At 47.9% G+C, this 17,521-nt stretch overlaps 1 protein-coding gene across 3 annotated transcripts; it reads right to left on the bottom strand.

The window, feature by feature from the left end:
* Positions 1 to 3,470: 3,470 nt before the first annotated feature.
* Positions 3,471 to 11,573, bottom strand: LOC146753353 (rho GTPase-activating protein 32-like). Of its 3 annotated transcripts, none has more exons than XM_085530458.1 (16): positions 11,382 to 11,573; positions 10,167 to 10,273; positions 8,977 to 9,049; positions 8,778 to 8,850; positions 8,309 to 8,431; positions 8,024 to 8,101; positions 7,758 to 7,839; positions 7,339 to 7,482; positions 7,163 to 7,265; positions 6,870 to 7,002; positions 6,289 to 6,368; positions 5,820 to 5,927; positions 5,454 to 5,584; positions 4,773 to 4,974; positions 4,301 to 4,446; positions 3,471 to 3,982 (listed from the first exon to the last, which is right to left on the bottom strand). In XM_085530458.1, exons 4-16 carry the CDS (start codon positions 8,829 to 8,831, stop codon positions 3,561 to 3,563), a joined length of 1,806 nt encoding a protein of 601 aa, XP_085386584.1. In that variant the 5' UTR covers positions 8,832 to 8,850; positions 8,977 to 9,049; positions 10,167 to 10,273; positions 11,382 to 11,573; the 3' UTR covers positions 3,471 to 3,560. The 3 variants fall into 3 exon arrangements, with proteins under 3 accessions (XP_085386584.1, XP_085386583.1, XP_085386582.1); XM_085530457.1 differs by lacking the exon at positions 11,382 to 11,573 and adding an exon at positions 10,811 to 11,274; XM_085530456.1 differs by lacking the exon at positions 11,382 to 11,573 and having other exon boundaries at positions 10,167 to 10,625.
* Positions 11,574 to 17,521: the final 5,948 nt, after the last annotated feature.

Raw genomic sequence — 17,521 nt, 5'->3', positions numbered from 1 at the left:
ATAGTATCTGTTTTCTCACTTTCATTTATTTATTTGTTTGTTTGTTTGTTTTGGACTGAGAAATCCCAACTGGCAAAAATCTTGCCTACAGCTGATTTAACTTAGCAAATGTCTTTGAGCATTAACTATTTTATAATAAATAATAAAGGAGTTGCAAAAAGGACAGAGAAGTGTGAACATACATCTCTTCAAGAAAGGTGTGCTTAATTTTTCTGCATGTGCTGAATTTCCTAAGAACTTTCTTCCAGTCTTTCTCTGTACTTGACAAAGAATAAAATTATCGTTTCTGACCCCCCACTGTAGGTACTTCAAAGGAGATAAAAGAATTTTGTCAAAAATGGCTGCTCCTTCTTGTGAACAAATTGCACCACCTCCTTCCACAGGTCTCACTAATTCCTTCTGGAAACACAGTCCGAAGTCTCATACAACATTGCCATCTAGTGATGAAGTACTTGACTTACACTAAAAGAATATTAGACAGTCTTTGTGAAAAGAAAACTAATCAGGTTGTCTATCTTACCCACTCGGGACTACCTTTGAGAACTCTGTAAGCAACAAAGAAGTGATGAGTGTCACTTTTCTTCCCTGCATTCTTTGTACCACCCACTGGAATGAAAATGTGTTTTGAGATTAAAAATGTGTGTTCACACTCTGGAAATCTGCATCTATGTCTGCGTTATCATGCATAGAGTAACCTTCATCAGAGCGGAGGAAGAAGCTGCAGTATACAGGTTCAGAAGAAATAACCATGACTTGTACAAGAATTTTACCAGTGAGGTAGAAAAAAGGAAGTATTATCACAAGAGATAAGGAAAAAAGAAATTCCATTGATTTTGAAATAGAAAAGTTACTAGAGGCCAAAAAATAAATGAATCATTATATCTAACTCAAAATATTTTTGCATGTATATCTTAGTGTTATTAGGCCACTGTATTGCAAAATACAAGGTTAAATTATTTTCCCCTCCAAATATATTTGAATGCAAATGAATGTTATTAAAGAAATATCAATAGCTTCCCAAACCCTCAATTAGATTTGTTACATACAAGAAACAAACTGCACAAATATGGTACCAAATTTGTAGAAGGCATTCATGCAGTACGAAATTATTTTCAGAAATAACTGAGAAAAAAAGCATAAAAAATTGCACCTTTTTATTTTCTTTTTAAATCTAATGTTGGTGTTTTTCTTTGATCCGATAAGGGGATTAGGCTCATTTCTGCCAGTGACTTCCCTGTAACCTTGGAATAACGTAAACTACTCTTGATGGACTCAGAAATAAGCAAGCTCCTGCAAATCAAAGACAAAGGTCTTCTACAGGAACGGCACACCTATTTCCTAACACTATATATTTTGTTTATTGACAGACAACAAGCTAAGATATCAGCACGAACAGATTGTGTAAAATACCCAACGCACTGGAAAGAGCATTCCAAAAGTGATGAACACAGAATGGAGAAAGAGGAGATGTTGTGAGAGTAAGCTAAGAGGACAAGCCCATAGCAACCTTCAGTCCTCGGGTCAGCTGACAGGCTTTGTAATATTTCTGTTAATACAGAAAGAGTAATAATTAAGTAAATTTTAGATGAGGAACCTTTCTGGCCTCAAGACAGTCACACAACTCTTCCAGTGGTGGAAAATGAGTTTATTTTATGGTCCAGTATAGAGAAAACGATTACTCTTGGAGGTCTTTACATTCCCTGGTTTTGTCAGTTAACCTCACTTGTTCAGCTTCTCAGAGAAGAAACTAATTTTCTTTGCCACCAAGAAGTCAAAAACAATTATCAGGACTTCGGACACATGCATTATTCAGCTCATCAAATAAAAAAATAATCAGGATTTTAAAAATAATAAAAATAATTAAATATAAAAAATCAAAAGCTGACCTGGAGTACTTTTTGAAGGGTACCATTGTGAATAGTATATGCATAGAACTACATGGAAACCTTGCTGCAGACAAGTTTCTGAGAGCTACCAAGCAATGCAACCTAGCAGAATTCAGAAGGGAAACCAAGAGAGCCTACCTGAGCTCCACTGCCTTGAAATGCTCTGTGGAGAGGGAAGGGAAAGAGGGGAAAACAAACACCGCTCTACATCCCTCTGAGCCAATAGACGCTTTGCCCTGGATTAGCTCTGGTGCTGCATAAGCTGGGCTTCCACAGCATGTGTTCAGGTGGTAATCAAGGCCTCTCTGGAAGAACACGAAAAAGAGAGAGAAATGTTTGCTTTAACAGAGTTTATGTCTCCTGGTCATAACACTTCAGAAGCCTCAGAGGCTTCTTCTCCTGTGTATGTTTTCATTCATTAGATTTTTTTTTTTCATTCTGTGTGACCTCACTAAGCAAATATTGTCTAAGACCACGAGTATCCCATAAATGTGCAGATCTCAAGCTGCTCACTTATCTAGTTCCCTTGACATGATGCTTTATTTTCCTCAGCTGATCATCTAGATTGTGCCTGTTGATTGTGCAACAACAGCCTGTTGGTCTCGATTACCTGTGAGAGGCTCTAACTTTGGCCAGGAAAAATCATTTGAGGATAGGTAATTCTCTTGGAATCAGTAAAGCAGTCTTCCCATTCTTTCTTAACAGCAGAGATACACACACACACAAACTTGTGGAACCTCACTGCTTTGCGCAGTGCTGTGCACACTCTCGTGTCATGCACTGATTTCCCAGCCATTCCTCGTGGGGTCTCTTACTTAGGACAGGAGTGCAGGGGAGCAGCCAGAAGCTGTTTGCATTCCCTGCTGTCTGCTGGGCAGCTTTGCTGGAGATGCTTGGGTTGCTTTGCTTTTCCTTGGGAGGTGGGAAGGAGCTTTGGGTTGGAGGCACATCCCGTGCCAGAGCATCCCGATGGCACGTGTGGGGCACTGATCTGCAGCAGAGGAAGGGGAGGAGGTCCCAGCACAGCTCTGCACCATGCTCTGCCACACTGGGCAGCTTGTTCCTGGCTCAGCAGTGCCATCAGACAAGAAGCAGGGAAGGAAATCAAGGATGGGGGGTACCATCAAACGCAGTCGGTTCATGCCTTTGCAAGACAAACAGACCCAGAGCTTGAGGGTTGTTCCTGCTTTTGTAGCATTCGTGTGCTGTAGCTGAGCAAAAGGTTCTGCTGCTTGAATCTTCTTCTGCAAGAGCCGCCTACCAGTGAATGTCTGCAGGGAATGGAGGATGTGACAGAAAGCATTTGTCTCCACGACAGTGTAGTTACACTTGGTCTAGAGAGTGAGAGAGGCAGGCAGCACTGCCTGATGTTGGTCAGGGTGAGCTCCTCCTGCCGCAGTGCGATGATGGCAGGGCTGGAGATGATCTGCAGGGACAGCTCACAGGTGCTGTCAGGGAAATTGGGAACACACCCAGAGCTCGGCCACACACACCCCACAGCCAGAGCGTTGTAAGCTGAGCTGCCTTGATGTTTCTTGCACTCATCCCAATCTCTGTGAATGAAGACTAGGAATGCAGCCAAAGTGTTGATTGAGCACGAGTGTGCCTTTATTCAATGGGACAAAGGAGGGCGTGTGAGGTCTGCTGGAACAGTGGGACTCATCCTCTTATGTCTCATGAGAGCTGCTCAGAGCCCGTGCTGTTACCAGGAGCCTGGGACTGGTGGCCTGATTCTACGCCCTCCTCCGAGATGCTCGGCTTCTCGTCGGTGATGCTGACCTGAGCCTGCATGGTATTGCTGCTGTCAGGGCATTCGGGCTGTGCTTGTGCTAGTCTGTCCTCGAAGGCCACTGGGTTACAATTTAGGCTAGTGCCTGTAGTGTCTGGCAGGCTCAGGTCAGGAGCTTCATCAGGGATTGCATTAATTATGGCTTGAACGTGGAGGACATTCTTCTCTCTATTGCTGCACTCACATGCAATGTTGTCCTTTGAACTGCAGCATCCTGTGCTTCCCATGAGCTCTATATTGATGGAAGCACAGGATGCTGCATCATCATATGCGCTGTGTCTTGGGGTTACACAAGGGCTGGAGTCACCTAGGAAGGAGTAGATGCACACGGTTAGTGTCGAACGTTCACAAGATGAATCATGAAACAGGTTCTTGACATTTGGCTATGTAGTGGTGGTGGGCAGAAGCAAATAGGCTTCTGGCAACAGTGTCACTGTCTTGAAAGTGATACTCATGCAGGTCCAGCTCTTGTGTTGACAAGAGACTCATTTGGGAAAGACAGGGGTCAACTGAAGATGTCAGGCATGGGCTTGAACGCCAGAAAAAGGTACAAGCCCACTGAAAGCATGAATTCTACCTGTGTTGCTGACAAGCAGTGTTTTGAAAGTTGGATTTGCACCCTTACCTGCCAGGACCACGACTTCGGCTTCGGAGGGCTCCCTGGCACTGCTCTGCAGTTGGTGTTCAGCCACAGTGGATGGTCTGCGCAGGCAAAAGCATGAACACCAACTGCCAGCTGGTGACTCCTTTGTCTTGCTGGGAACCCTCGGTCTGGTGAGAAAACAGAGCATGCTGTCAGTTGTTGTGCAGGTTGAAGAAAGAGCTGCTCCGAGCCCTTGCCAATTGTTGCCCGTTTGTTGCCCCTATAGTTCCCTCCTCCTGGCACTGCCTGCTTTCTGCTGAAATCTGCTCAGTCCTGACGTCCTGCTAGCTAAATTCCTCTCAACCATGTCGAGCAAGATGCGGAGCACATGAGCAAAGTCTCCACAGCCAGACAGGACAGGAGCTGGCAGGCTCACTTATAATGGACTAAAAATAAACCAATAAGACCCACCCAACCAATCAAAACAGGGGCTGGAAAGGGAAGTCCTTTTTACCTTTCAGATGGAAAATCAATGATGGTGTGGAATCTCCCTTGAGCAGCTGTGGGGTCCTCCTCCACCTCGACGTTGCTGCTCTGTGTCACTGCAGGAGAGCTGCTCTGGCTGCTTCTCTGAGCCTGTGCCTCCTGCAGTGTGAGCAGCTTTGTGGGTGGAGGAGACACCCACACAGACTTGGGTCGATCCAGAGAACTGTGCCCTGCAAGAGAAAACCACAGGTAAGATTGAGGATCCGAAAGCAACAGCACTGCCATCCCAGTTCTGCATTTCTCTCAGACTTGCATATCCAAGCGACTCAAAGAAGAGGAGATCAAAATAACTCTGTGCTCACAGGTATGCATGTGGCAGAGGACACAGTCATAATTAAGAGCAGCTCTCTGTATCATAACAGGCAAACAAAAATGCCTAGAAACACTAGGGGGCAGGAATCTCAGAAATCTTTGTTGCCACATTTCAATCAAGCTTCACCTCCTTACAAAACATCTTAACAGCAGTGACAGTTTTCTCCATGTAAGGTTTGGGTTTGGACACTCTCAGGATCCAGAAATGGGGCGCCATATTCTAATCTAACCCCAGAAGTCTGCTGTCTCCTCGACAGCAAAAGCATTTGCAAAGGTCTTGGAGAAGGCCTGGATTACATCAAAGTGTCAGATTAAGCTAATGCGGGAAGACACTCACCCTCTCCCACAGCTGGTGTGGAGCAGAAGAGGACATCTGCGTGGCTGATGATGAACTCGACTACAGTCGACTGTGTCTGCAGCTCCTTACAGGCAGCTTCACTGGCGCAGGCAGACGGGCTCTGCTGGGATCTGAAGAAAAGGCAGATCATATAAGTCATTTCCCCAAAGTCATTTCCCCATGTCTGAGCTTTTGCAGAGAAAAACTGTCAAGTTGAGCTCCGGAGACTTCCACAGTGGGCAATCAGCAATGCCACTGACGAAATTCTCCTGGCTGATCCCAGATAAACAAGTGAGTAGAAACTGTCCCCTGGGGTTGGGGGAGAGCAGAACTAAGCATCATGTTGAAATGGAGAAAGAAGTTTACCTTAAGAGGTTTGGAGCCCACACAATTGCTAAGTTCTTAGCATCCATGTTGGTCACGGAGCAGTTCCTGGCCAGAGATTCCAGGTGTGTCATCAAGTACTGCAGCGTCCTGGAAAACAAGAGAGGCACATGTTCAGCACCAAAAAGCAAGCCGTGTTGCAGTGCACAAAACAAACATCACTTCATGCTGGTTGTTGTCATTGCTACCACCCTGAATATGAAGTAGATAAAATGTTCCCCGTGCCACCACGCTGCAGCACCAAGCCCCACAAAGCACAGCCGCAGCCATCGGCTGCACCAACCGTGCCCCCGTGCCAAGGAACTGACCCAATCAATTGACCCAATGCAGCCTTCAGCCGCTGCAGCGTGCACAGGCATGATGTTGCAGGTGTGAGACAACACCTGGAATCGCATCATCGCCCTCTGAAAGGCAGCAGGGCTGAGCTCAGCAGACCGAGGGCAGCACTGACCTGTAGTGAGGAGCGGGCAGCTGCTGGATGGCATCTTTCATTCTCTGCACGCGCTCCTCCTCTGCAGCACCGGCAGCGTCCTGGAAAAAGGCAGGAAGGGATTCAGACACCAGTCAGGCTGGAGAGCTGCCACAGGTTTGGGAATTATGGGGACAGCGCGCTGGTGGTCAGCACCGAGGCAGACTCGATGCCTTCCAAGAGGCATCAGGGGAACACAGCAGCACGCAGCCTGTGCCATCAAGGCCAAGTAGTGCAAGCTCTGGGGGCTTTACTGCCTGATTGCTCAGTGTAGCTCCTCGCAGCAGGCATTCCTCTCCAAGTCCACTTTGCTATTAACCCCATTCTACCAATAGCTGGGGAACAGCAAAGGAAAGGGAATTCTCACAACCATTGTGAATAGCTTAAATAAGCACCTCTCGGCACCACCACAAGTGCCATCAGTGAGAGGCAGGATGTGGCAAAGACATGCCTTATGGGGCTAACAGAAAGAAGACCTCAGAGCTGGGGCACTGCTGCAACCACTGGCCAGGATTCCCAGGGAACAGGTATGTATCATTTCCAAGACATTGCCCTGTGCTTACCAAGAACTTGTCATACAGCTGGTCAGTCAGCAGCGGGTTTGGGAGCTCCCTGAAATACATCTTACACAGGGAGCTCACGCTGTGAATGTCTTGGACGCTGAGCTCTGGCACCTGCTCCGTATCGAATTCATGGCTGCAGAGAAAGACACAGAATTGGGTAGAGGGCTTTGAGAAAGACGAAAACAAGTCCAAAGCCACAGAAAATACGGTCAAGAAAAGGAAGGGGTTCCTCTGAACGCCCGCAGCATGGCACGTGCCCCTACTGACAGTTGTGTCAGTCGCAGCACTCTTACCGTAGTTGCTGGATCTTAGACATGACGCCAGAGAGGCGGTATATCCCCCGCACCACGCCATGATGCTCTATGAACTGAGCACAGCTCTGCAGGACCTGGGGGACTACAGAACAAGAGCCAGCGGTTAGCTCAACTTGCCCAATGGAGCAAGATCTCAGGAATGGGCTGTTCCTTACCATCACGGCCAGAGCGCAGAAGGTGCTCCCCCAGGTCACAGCCAAACACCCCTTCCTTCTTCGGCTCCGGCTCCGTCGCTCTCCTGGGACGGGCCTTCACCAGGGAGCGAAGGAAGGGGAGGAACTTGCCCCGTCTCCTTGGCACTGCACAACAAATCAAAGAAACCAGTTCATTTCAATTTCAGGCTTGGCTCGGTTGGACGAGGCCAAACATAATGCACTCGACAAAGCATGTAACATCGGGAAGAGCATTCCCAACAAGGACGCGCAAGAACATATTTTCCCTATCCCTGGAGGTGCCCAAGGAGCTTAATGCAGTCCTCTTGCTGAGATTGCTGTACTTGGGTATTAACAAATCCCCTGAAACCCACATTTTGATCCCATTTTACTAACCCACTTATCAAATGTAACATACGTACCTGGCTCTGGCAATGAGTTGATTAGGGAATCGGGAACTTTTCCACTGATGAGTTCCACGCACTCACCAGGGAAAAGCCCAACCTGTAATAAAATCAAAAAGACAGGTGGGCATTAGCGCAAGCCCAGAGCCAAAGGGAAGGTCCTCTGACACCAACACAGGGCAACTGTTTGCATCCAGCAGCCATCCTGTGCAGGCAGAGCAGCTCCAACCTGAGATTCCCGACTCTACTCAAGTTGTGCTCTCTAGTCACAAACATGTGCCTACCTCAAAGCCACGCTTGCCTCTCCACCAGGGGCTCAGCTCCTTTGGTGGCATTGCAATAATGCTCACCATGTCTCCAACCTGCAAGAGATTGAAACATCAATCCCAGCTTCAGCACAGCTGGCAGGAAATCACAGCTCAAATAACTGCCTAATTCTGTGCTGCAGAATATCCTCAAGCTTGACAGCAAGGGAGATATTCTGAAGGTGTCTGAGACTATTCCTGAGGCGTTCACACCCTACACTACTCTCCCATGTATGACAACAAAGAACGCCTGGAACTGCTTACCTCAAGGGAGAGCTCATCTGGCCCCTGGGCGACGTGGCTCCTAATAACATGGGCCGCCGCAATCGCTGGTACGTTTAAAGATGACATAGCACGTACCAGCTGCGGCTTCCGCATGTTATCAGCCTGCAAAACAAAGCACAGACCGTGGTCAGGAGCTGAGGACAAACCAGGAGGATTTCAAGGTGAGGAGCACATCTGCAGAGAAAGCTGCAGCAAATGCGCTCCGTCCTTATCAGGAGCACTTCAGAAGGAGCTGCACGTCTCATCACAGTTATTTCCCTTTTTGGCGTGCATTGCCAGGCCATGCAAAGATGCATCTCTCTCTACCCAGACTAATCAGCAATGGCACTGGCGCAGACAGCTGGCCAGGCCCTTTTTGGCCCATTCTTTCCTGCAGGAGAGTACATCTGCAGCTCCTTCTAATGGCTCAACACAGGGAACAAAGACCAGACAGAGCTTCATACTGTACCTCCGTCGCCGCCACCTCAGGCTCACGGCTGATCCCACTGCACGCGACGCCCATCACAGCAAGTGTGAAGACTCTGGAACAGAGCAGAAACACACTTCTGTTTTCTCTATTCACACAGCACAGTATGGACAGACTTCTTCAGAGCTACCCGCGCATACCCTGCGGAAAACCATGTGGGGGGACAAATCATGGCACGTACCTGGCAGTGAGATCACCTCAAGCTATCTGCAGCAGTTCCTTGTCGCTTTGCTCGGATGGAATGAGAGCTAAAGCTGCACCGAGGCAGTGGGCGGAGGGTGAGGAGAGGAGAGAGAAAGAGCAGGTCAGTGAGCAGGGCTAAGACAGCCATGGAATAACACACACAGCACAACCTTCCCACCCACTTGCTGCAAGACATGCTGAGTCTCAGGCTACGTGATGCCTGTCCGCCCAGCAACTTTACAATGCTTCCACTACTGAGCAAAGACAATGGAAGAAGCACGGGACAGGTGCCAACTTTACTGATACCCCCTTTGGAACGTGTGTACCAGGGGAAAATTACGTCTGATGGTCAAGAGTAAGCAATACGGTGCTGTGAGCTCCGACAGCCAGCAGTTCTCAACACCTCACTGCCCACCCATCCATCCCACACCAGCTCAGCTTACCTACAAGCTGCTGCACACGACGGTGTGAAGAAAAAGGCAATAAAGTCACTAACTAACTAACTAACTAACTAACTAACTAACTAACTAACTAACGGCACTAACTAACGACTCTAACTAACTAACGACACTAACTAACAACACTAACTAACAACACTAACTAACTAACAATACTAACTAACTAACAACACTAACTAACTAACAATACTAACTAACTAACAACACTAACTAACTAACAACACTAACTAACTAACGGCACAAAAGGCACAAGAACACAAGACAACCAACCACTCCGACCACTAGCTCACCCACAAAGGAACACAGAACGCACCGCTCCTCCCCTCATTCCAGCCGCTTATGACATCACCAACGGCCAACAGCCTGGTCCACCATGACCCCCCACAAGGCGGGGAGCCAAGACCACGTGGTCACATCTGATTCCAACACGGCACCACAACATTCCAGGACTCAGTGTGGGCTTGGAATTCTATCCTGGTGTGGCAGCGCAATGGGAGGTGTTAGGGCACAGCTGAAGAGCTGACAGACAACGGACGTTTCCAAAGGAGGGTGCCAGATTAACCCTCAGCATTCTCTTGCGGGGCTCTTAGGAATGCTTCAAACCCATTTTCACTGCCTAGCTCATTTCTAGAAAGTCCAGTTGAGAAATGCTCACTTTGTCTGGGGAACGCCTCTATGCATCATGAATTAAAAATAAAATAAAATGTGCACGCGACCCTATGAAACTTACCTCTCTGCTCTTGTTGTCAGCCAGACACCTCAGATGAGCATGACGTGTCCCTGCTCCTGAATGAAGATCCACCCAAGTCTGTGTTCCACTCTGCTCCATCTCTGGGTCTAAAAGAAACACAGACAGAGATGATTACAAGATCCTTTGTGCAGACGAAAGACAAGGGTGCACACGAATTCTGTTTAGCAAGAAATACTACAGTCCCAATGGACTGCGGTGGTAGTACTTGAATCCTCATTTGGGGCTGGAGCTCAACAGGTCAACACATCAGAAATAACACAAAGTGCATCTGGAAGACGTGTCTCAAAGCCCAGAAAATCCAACACGGGAGGGGGCTGGACAGTGGACCACAAGTGCCCATTTCCATTGCAGCTCCCTGTAGAGAACAGCACCAATCAGCAGGCGTGAATCAATTCATTCACAGGCTGCACAATGACTCTGTTCTTTACATGATAAAGAAACACACAGAGATTCCTGACCAAAAAGTTGGGAGTTAATAACGACCAAAGAGGTTCCTGTTCCTACGCCTCATCCTCTCACCCCAACTCCTGGGTGATGCCCACAGGCTTCAAGTCAGCTCTCAAATCCATTGAACTCCAGTCACAGAACTCTATCAAAAAGGATGTCACACATGTGACACTTACCTACATTTTGCATCAGAAACAGTGACGCCAGCAGGAGCAGAGAGGTGACTGTCCCCCTGTACCCAGCACTGGTGAGGCCACAACTCGAATTCTGTTTCCAGTTTGTGGCCCCTCACTGCAAAAAAGACACTGAGGCATTGGAACGTGTTCAAAGAAGGACAACAAAGCTGGTGAGGGGTCTGGAGCACAATGAGGCCATATGAGGAGAGGCTGCAGGAGATGGGAATGTCCAGCCTGGAGAAGAGGTGGCTCAGGGGAGACCTCATTGCTCTCTATAACTTCCTGAAGGGAGGTTGCATTGAGCTGGAGGTCGGCCTCTTCTCTCGTGTCATTATTGATAGAACTAGAGGGAATGGTTTCAAGCTGCGGCAGGAGAGGTTCAGGCTGGACATTAGGAAATATTACTTCATAAAGGGTGGCCAGGCACTGGAATGGACTGCCCAGGGAGGTGGTGGAGTCACCCACCCTGGGGGTGTTCAAGGAACGTCTGCAGAAATCCCTGCTGAAATCCTGACCTCTGGCACAGGTGGCTGAGTGACACAAAAGCTGTGTCCTTGGTTCCCGGCCTTACCTTCTCATGCCGTTCATCTTGCTCTGCAGCTCCTGCTCTGAATAGTCTTCTTATATTCCCATGTGATGTACCCTGAAATACATCATTTAGTGAGTCTGAACAAAACATAAGACATTAATTGGAACTGTGAAGAAATGTTTTTTGCACTTTACTTGGAGAATGTTCCATGCTATACCTTCTTTTCTCAATTGTAACACATGCTTTTTTATAAAAAGAAACATAGCAAGTCAGCTTTTCAGTGTGCACATTGATGAAACTTGGTGAAATACAACTTCAGAAAAATGTAATTTGAAAATTTAAATATTCTTTTCAGAATCTCTGCTATTAGTTACCGTTCCCATGTTCTGATTTGATGATGATTCTCTCAGAGCTGTTTTGTCACTCCCCCCCTCAAATGCACTTCAAGTGCTTTAGGAGCATCACTGGAATTTTGAATAAACTTGATATATTTTAGCAAAGCTGCTACAGATGCACGACTGAAGTACTTTGGAAAAATATAATCTTGATTGAACGCTGAACAGTGTTATTTAATTATAATCCAGGTAATTAATTAAACCATGGAAATCACCTCCCATTCAGTCAGCTCCCACCAGGGAAATCGCTTCCCTGCCAAGCAGATGCAACCAACACAAGCTGCTACATCACTCTAGGGCCCCACTGAGTCTTCCCAAGGGGTCTCCAAAGGCTTCCCTGTTGACTTCTGGGAACCTGGGAACACTTACATGGAAGCCAGTGCCACCTAATGTGCCCCAGAGGTCTCTCAGGGCCCCGCAATTAGCTCTACAGACATCCAGACATGCCCCAGAGCAAGTATGTGTGCTGTAGGGAGCCCAAGAGACATTCCAGAGCACCCTAGTACTCCTCAGTGACATCAAGGGTTCTTCACCTGTCTCTAAATATGCCCTATTGGACTTCGTTTTCTCTTCTGGAGCCCTCCTTGGTTATCAGCTTTGCTTTCTCATGCCATTTATCTCACTCCACAGCTTTTGCTCAGAATATTCTTTCTTGAATTCCCACAATCCAACAGAATCACAGAATTGTAGGGGTTGGAAGGGACCTCTAGAGATCATCGAGTCCAACCCCCGTGCCAATGCAGGCTCCCTACACCACGTTGCACAGGTAGGTGTTCAGGCGGGTCTTGAATATCTCCAGAGAAGGAGACTCCACCACCTCCCTGGGCAGCCTGTTCCAGTGCTCCGTCACCCTCACCATAAAGAAGTTATAGTGCACATTCATGTGGAACTTCCTATGCACAAGTTTCACCCCATTACCCCTAGTCCTGTCCCCACACACTACTGAAAAGAGACCAGCCGTGCCACTATGGCCCCCACACCTCAGGTATTTATAAACCTGGATCAAATCCCCTCTCAGCACCGCCAACGACAACCCTCTGCACTCTGCCAGTCAGACAGTTCTTGACCCAATTCACTGTACACTCATCTATTCCATGCTTCCTCAGCTTTGTTATAAGGATGTCATGGGGGACAATATCAAAAGCCTTTCTGAAATCAAGGTAGACTACATCTGCCACTCTCCCCCTATCCACCCAGCCAGTGACATCTTCATAAAAGGCCACCAGGTTGGTCAAGCACGACCTCCCCTTGGTGAACCCATGCTGAGTACTCCTGATAACCTGCTTTACTCCCAGTTCTCTGGAGATGGCATCCAGCACAAGCTGTTCCATCACCTTCCCTGGGATAAAGGTGAGGCTGACTGGCCTATAGTTACCTGGGTCCTCCTTCTTGCCATTTTTTAAAGACCGGAGTGACACTGGCCGTCCTCCAGTCTTCAGACACCTCCCCAGTATCCAAGGCCTCTGAATGACTACAGAGAGCGGCTCAGCAATGACCTCCACCAGCTCTCTCAGCACCCGTGGATGCACCCCATCAGGTCCCATGGATTTATGGACATTAATGTTTCCTAGGCACTCACGGACCACCTCTTCCCTGACTAAAGGGAAATCTCCCATTCCCCAGACTCTCTCATTAACCTCCAGGTTCTGGGATTCCTCAGGGAATGCCTTTTCACTAAAGACAGAAGCAAAGAAAGCATACAGTATTTCCGCCTTCTCAGCATCCTCTGTTACCAGAACCCCTTCCTCTGTTACCGACCCCTCCAACCCCCCCTTGTTTTTTGTTTATTAGCAAACTATTAACATACTACAAAATAATAGCACTAATTACATAAGTAACATCATCATGCCAGCATCCCGACCACCTGCTTTAGAGATTTATCCTTCATTTTGTGTAACACTTCAAACACTGCAAAGAAACAAAGCAAGTGCAGAAACAGGACGCCACTTCCCTCAGGATTTTACAGTCTCATTCATGTCTGACAGATGGAGGCCCTGACAACAAGAGCTGTGTCTGTCCATAACAAGGACTCACCTCTGCAGGTGCAGGGGCAGCTCTCAGAGAAGCCTTCTTCATTTCTGCTTTCTTCTCTTTTTGTCTTTTTTCTGGGAGCTGGTGTCAACCTGCCTGAGGGAAGGGAGGCCCCTTCAGAGGGATCTAGATAAGCTGGATCAACCTCACTGGGCTGAGGTGAATGGGATGTGGTACACCCAGGCCAAGTGCCAGGTCCTGCACTTTGGCCACAATAACCTAATGCAGCGCTATAGGCTTGGGGCTGAGTGGCTGCAGGACTGTGCAGAGGAAATGGACCTGGGGCTGTTGGTTGATGCTGAACATGAGCCAACAGTGTGCCCAGGTGGCCAAGAAGGCCAACGGCATCCTGGCCTGTATCAGAAATAGTGTGGCCAGCAGGAGCAGAGAGGTAATCATCCCTTTGGACTCAACACTGGGGAGGCTGCGCCTCAAGTCTTATGTTCAGTTTTGGGCTCCTCGCTACAAGAAAGTCATTGAGGCACTGGAACTTGTACGTGGAAGTCTGTCCCTTGAGCAGCTCCCATTCATCATCAGCTCCCATTCTGAGCCCCACTGTGCAAAACTTCGACTGCAAATGGCTGCAGTCACCAAAGCTCAGCCCACGATCCAGGTATCAGCCTTCTCCCTTCTGTTTTCCATCTTAGCCCATAGTTTTGCTCCCAAAAATGGAACTGCACTCCAACAGTCAAAACACAAACTAATACATCACTTTCACTGCTCCTTCCTGCACCCCCAAATTAATGGTTACCTGACATCCCCTACAGCACAGCACCTGCTCACAAGTAACATTCAAACTCTATTCTTTCATACTTCTTGATAGAGGACAGTAAAAACTCCCTTCTGCATGGCGGTAAGTACAGTCTGTCCCCATCACATCCCTCTGTGTGCTGAAATCTGCCATTGGATCTCTTGCAGCCTGCTGGCTGCTGCTCACAAACACAGGGAACTGCACCACACTGATTCTAAAGAGAGAAAGGAAGAAATGCTGGTGGGAATGGGCAACCAAGGATTGCAGAGATGCTCCAGATTGTGCCAGAGATGGAATATCACAGTGCTGGGACATGATTGATCACTAAGGAAAACACTTGGAAGCACATTCAATCTGCAGAAGCTGTAATTACTGGGCATAGTCAGCTTTCCTATGGCTCAGCTGGAGTAGGAGGGTGCTCTCACACATCTGCTCAGGGGCTTCAGCTGAGACACTTGCACAATGCTGGGATCATTCTGATGGAAACTATGTCTTCAGATACCATGGTTAAATCCATCCAAAATGATCAAGCAGAGCCTTAGCTCTTGAGCAGCACTTCTTCCCCACCCTTCACTACTCCAAGCAGCTCCAACAAACTTCTCAGAAGAAATCCAGGCCAGCACAGACCTGGCAGACCAGAACCAAGTGCAGCCTGTGGGACGGCAGTGCCCACTCCTTGCTTCCACCCTGCTCCAGCAGGTTAAGGAGTCTGAGCCTCACTGGCCTTTGACAGCTCAAGACTTTCAGCACCTCATGCCAACATTTCTCACTAAGATACACCTCAGGCATTGAATTCTCTTCTCACTACCTCCTCCCAGTCCTGCCCTAGGAACAGAAACCATTCAGATTCTACACCAAACTACAGCATCTGCACTGCAAGAGCACACTGAACCACCTGCAACAATGAAACGTGGTTTTGGAGAGTGGGTTTGAAAACACACCTTTAGACAGCTGTCTCCCTGTAACCAAAAGGAAACCAAGCAGCAAAAGAAGAGTCCAGCCTGAAACATGCCCATGCTACTAGCCCAGGTTTTTCACAGTCAATGCAGAATCCATCCTGCTCTTGAGGTGACAAATGACCAGTGGGTCTCCCCTTGCTCTACCCCTTCTCCTTCAAAGCCAGAAAAAGAAAGAAAAAACAAGCAGAAGAAACACAGACGTACCTTTCCACACACAGAGCAGAAAGTGGAACAGCAGTTGGTCTCCTTCCTGAGACATGGTGGGGAGCATCCCAGAGGAAGCCTAAGTTCTTTGCTTCTCTCCACAGGGACTTCAAGCACTCTTGGCAAGAGCTGCTTTGGTTCTTTCTTCAACTGCTTCCATCACCAGAATCTCCTTTGGAAAAGGAACACTAAAGAAAGAATCAGCAAATGAGAAAGAATGAGCAATAACCACTTTCCCAGCTTTCTTCTGACATGCAATTAAGACTCACGACTTGGGCAAGGTCTTAAAATCAGCTGGTTACAAGAACTGTCCCAAAATATATCCAGCTTCTGTACAGCTGCCGTTATTTCTGACAGCGAGTGTAATCACAGAATCATAGAATGGCCCGGGTTGGAAGGGACCTCAAGGATCATGAAGATCAATCACCTCCCTGTCCCTGCTGGCCATCCCCTCTTCTGATGGAGCCCAGGGGACCATTTGCTCTCTGAGCTGCAAGAGCACGCTGATGGCTCACGTTCTGTTTTTCATCCACCAGGACCCCCAGGTCCTTCTCTGCGGGGCTTCTCTTAAGGACTGCTCCTCCCAGGCTGTAGAAATGCCTGGGATTCCTCCAGCCCAAGTGCAAAACCTTGCACTTTGCTGTGTTCCACCTCATTAGATTCACCTAGGCCAACCTCTCGGTTGAGCTCCCTCTGAATGGCATCCCTTCCTTCCACTGCATCAGCCGCACCACTCAGCAAACAGCAGAGGGTGCACTCCATTGCATCGATGGTGTCACTGATAACCATGTAAAAAAGCACTGGTCCCAAGACAGACTCCTGGATGACACCACTTGTTATCAGCCTTCACCTGGACATCGAACCATGAATCACCACCCTCTGTCTGTGGCCTTTCAACCAATCCCTTATCCACCAGGTGGTCCACCTGTCAAATCCACATCCCTCCAGTTTAGAGATAAGGATGTGGTGGAGGGCCATGTCAAAGATCTCACTCAAGTCCAGGTCAATGACATCAGTTTCCTTCCTTTTGTCCACAAATGCCATCACTCCATCATAGAAGACCACCTGATTAGTTAGGCATGGCCTTCCCCTGCTAAAGCCACACTGACTGTCTTGGATCACATGCTCATTCCTTATGTGATCAAGCATGTCTTTGAGGTGTATCTGTTCCTAACCATCTTCATCACTGTTCCACATTTGAATCAAATAATCGGTGTTCCTGTCACAAAGAAAACCTCTTTGTCTTCTACTCCTGCTGCACTACTGTGCTTTCACCAGAAGCAAAGGAAGAGGCCACCTCCTAGATCCAAATTTTAAGAAACCAACACCCAATAGGTGTCATCTGAAGTAAAATAGCAGAGAAATTAAGATGACTCTTCTGCATCCAGCTTGGATCACTCCCTCACTCAGGCACACCACCATCAGATCAAGGAGATGCTGCCTTCAGCTTAGAGACTGTATGGGAAATCACAGCTTGAACCTCTGATTAATCAGCTGAGGCAAGTGTTGGGTCAGCTGCGGGAGCACAGGTGAGAGTAATGGAGCTGTGCTCACAGAAGGGGTGGATCTCGACTCCACCTCCTCTGAGACCTCATTTAAGGGCTGACCACCACTGAGGCAGCATCTCTTGGTGACTGCTCCCCAGTTGAGACTGCCTCAGCTTTCTGGTCAAAACATCGACATTGGTGAGTTTTCCTTTGCTAACAACCTTTGACTATTTACCACCATCTTGGTTAACGTCTTTATATTAGCCACCCTTACAGAGACCATAAGGGTTTGGGCTTCCAAACTCTCAGCAAGCATTTGGATCAGACAGCTTCCTGCTGGGGAGCTCCCTGCATC

This window comes from Coturnix japonica, chromosome Z (assembly GCF_054131305.1).
Source record: "Coturnix japonica strain WE chromosome Z, WE-NBRP24, whole genome shotgun sequence".
NCBI classification, from domain to species: Eukaryota; Metazoa; Chordata; class Aves; order Galliformes; family Phasianidae; genus Coturnix; species Coturnix japonica.
This window is presented reverse-complemented; position numbering and strand designations above follow the sequence as displayed.

Coding starts and splice junctions, on each gene's coding strand:
- LOC146753353 (XM_085530458.1), bottom strand. CDS start 8,831: ATGGGCGTCGCGTGCAGTGGGATCAGCCGTGAGCCTGAGGTGGCGGCG. Junction 8,432..8,777: donor CTGAGGTGGCGGCGACGGAG/GTACAGTATGAA, acceptor TTTGTTTTGCAG/GCTGATAACATGCGGAAGCC. Junction 7,840..8,023: donor GAGGCAAGCGTGGCTTTGAG/GTAGGCACATGT, acceptor ATTTTATTACAG/GTTGGGCTTTTCCCTGGTGA.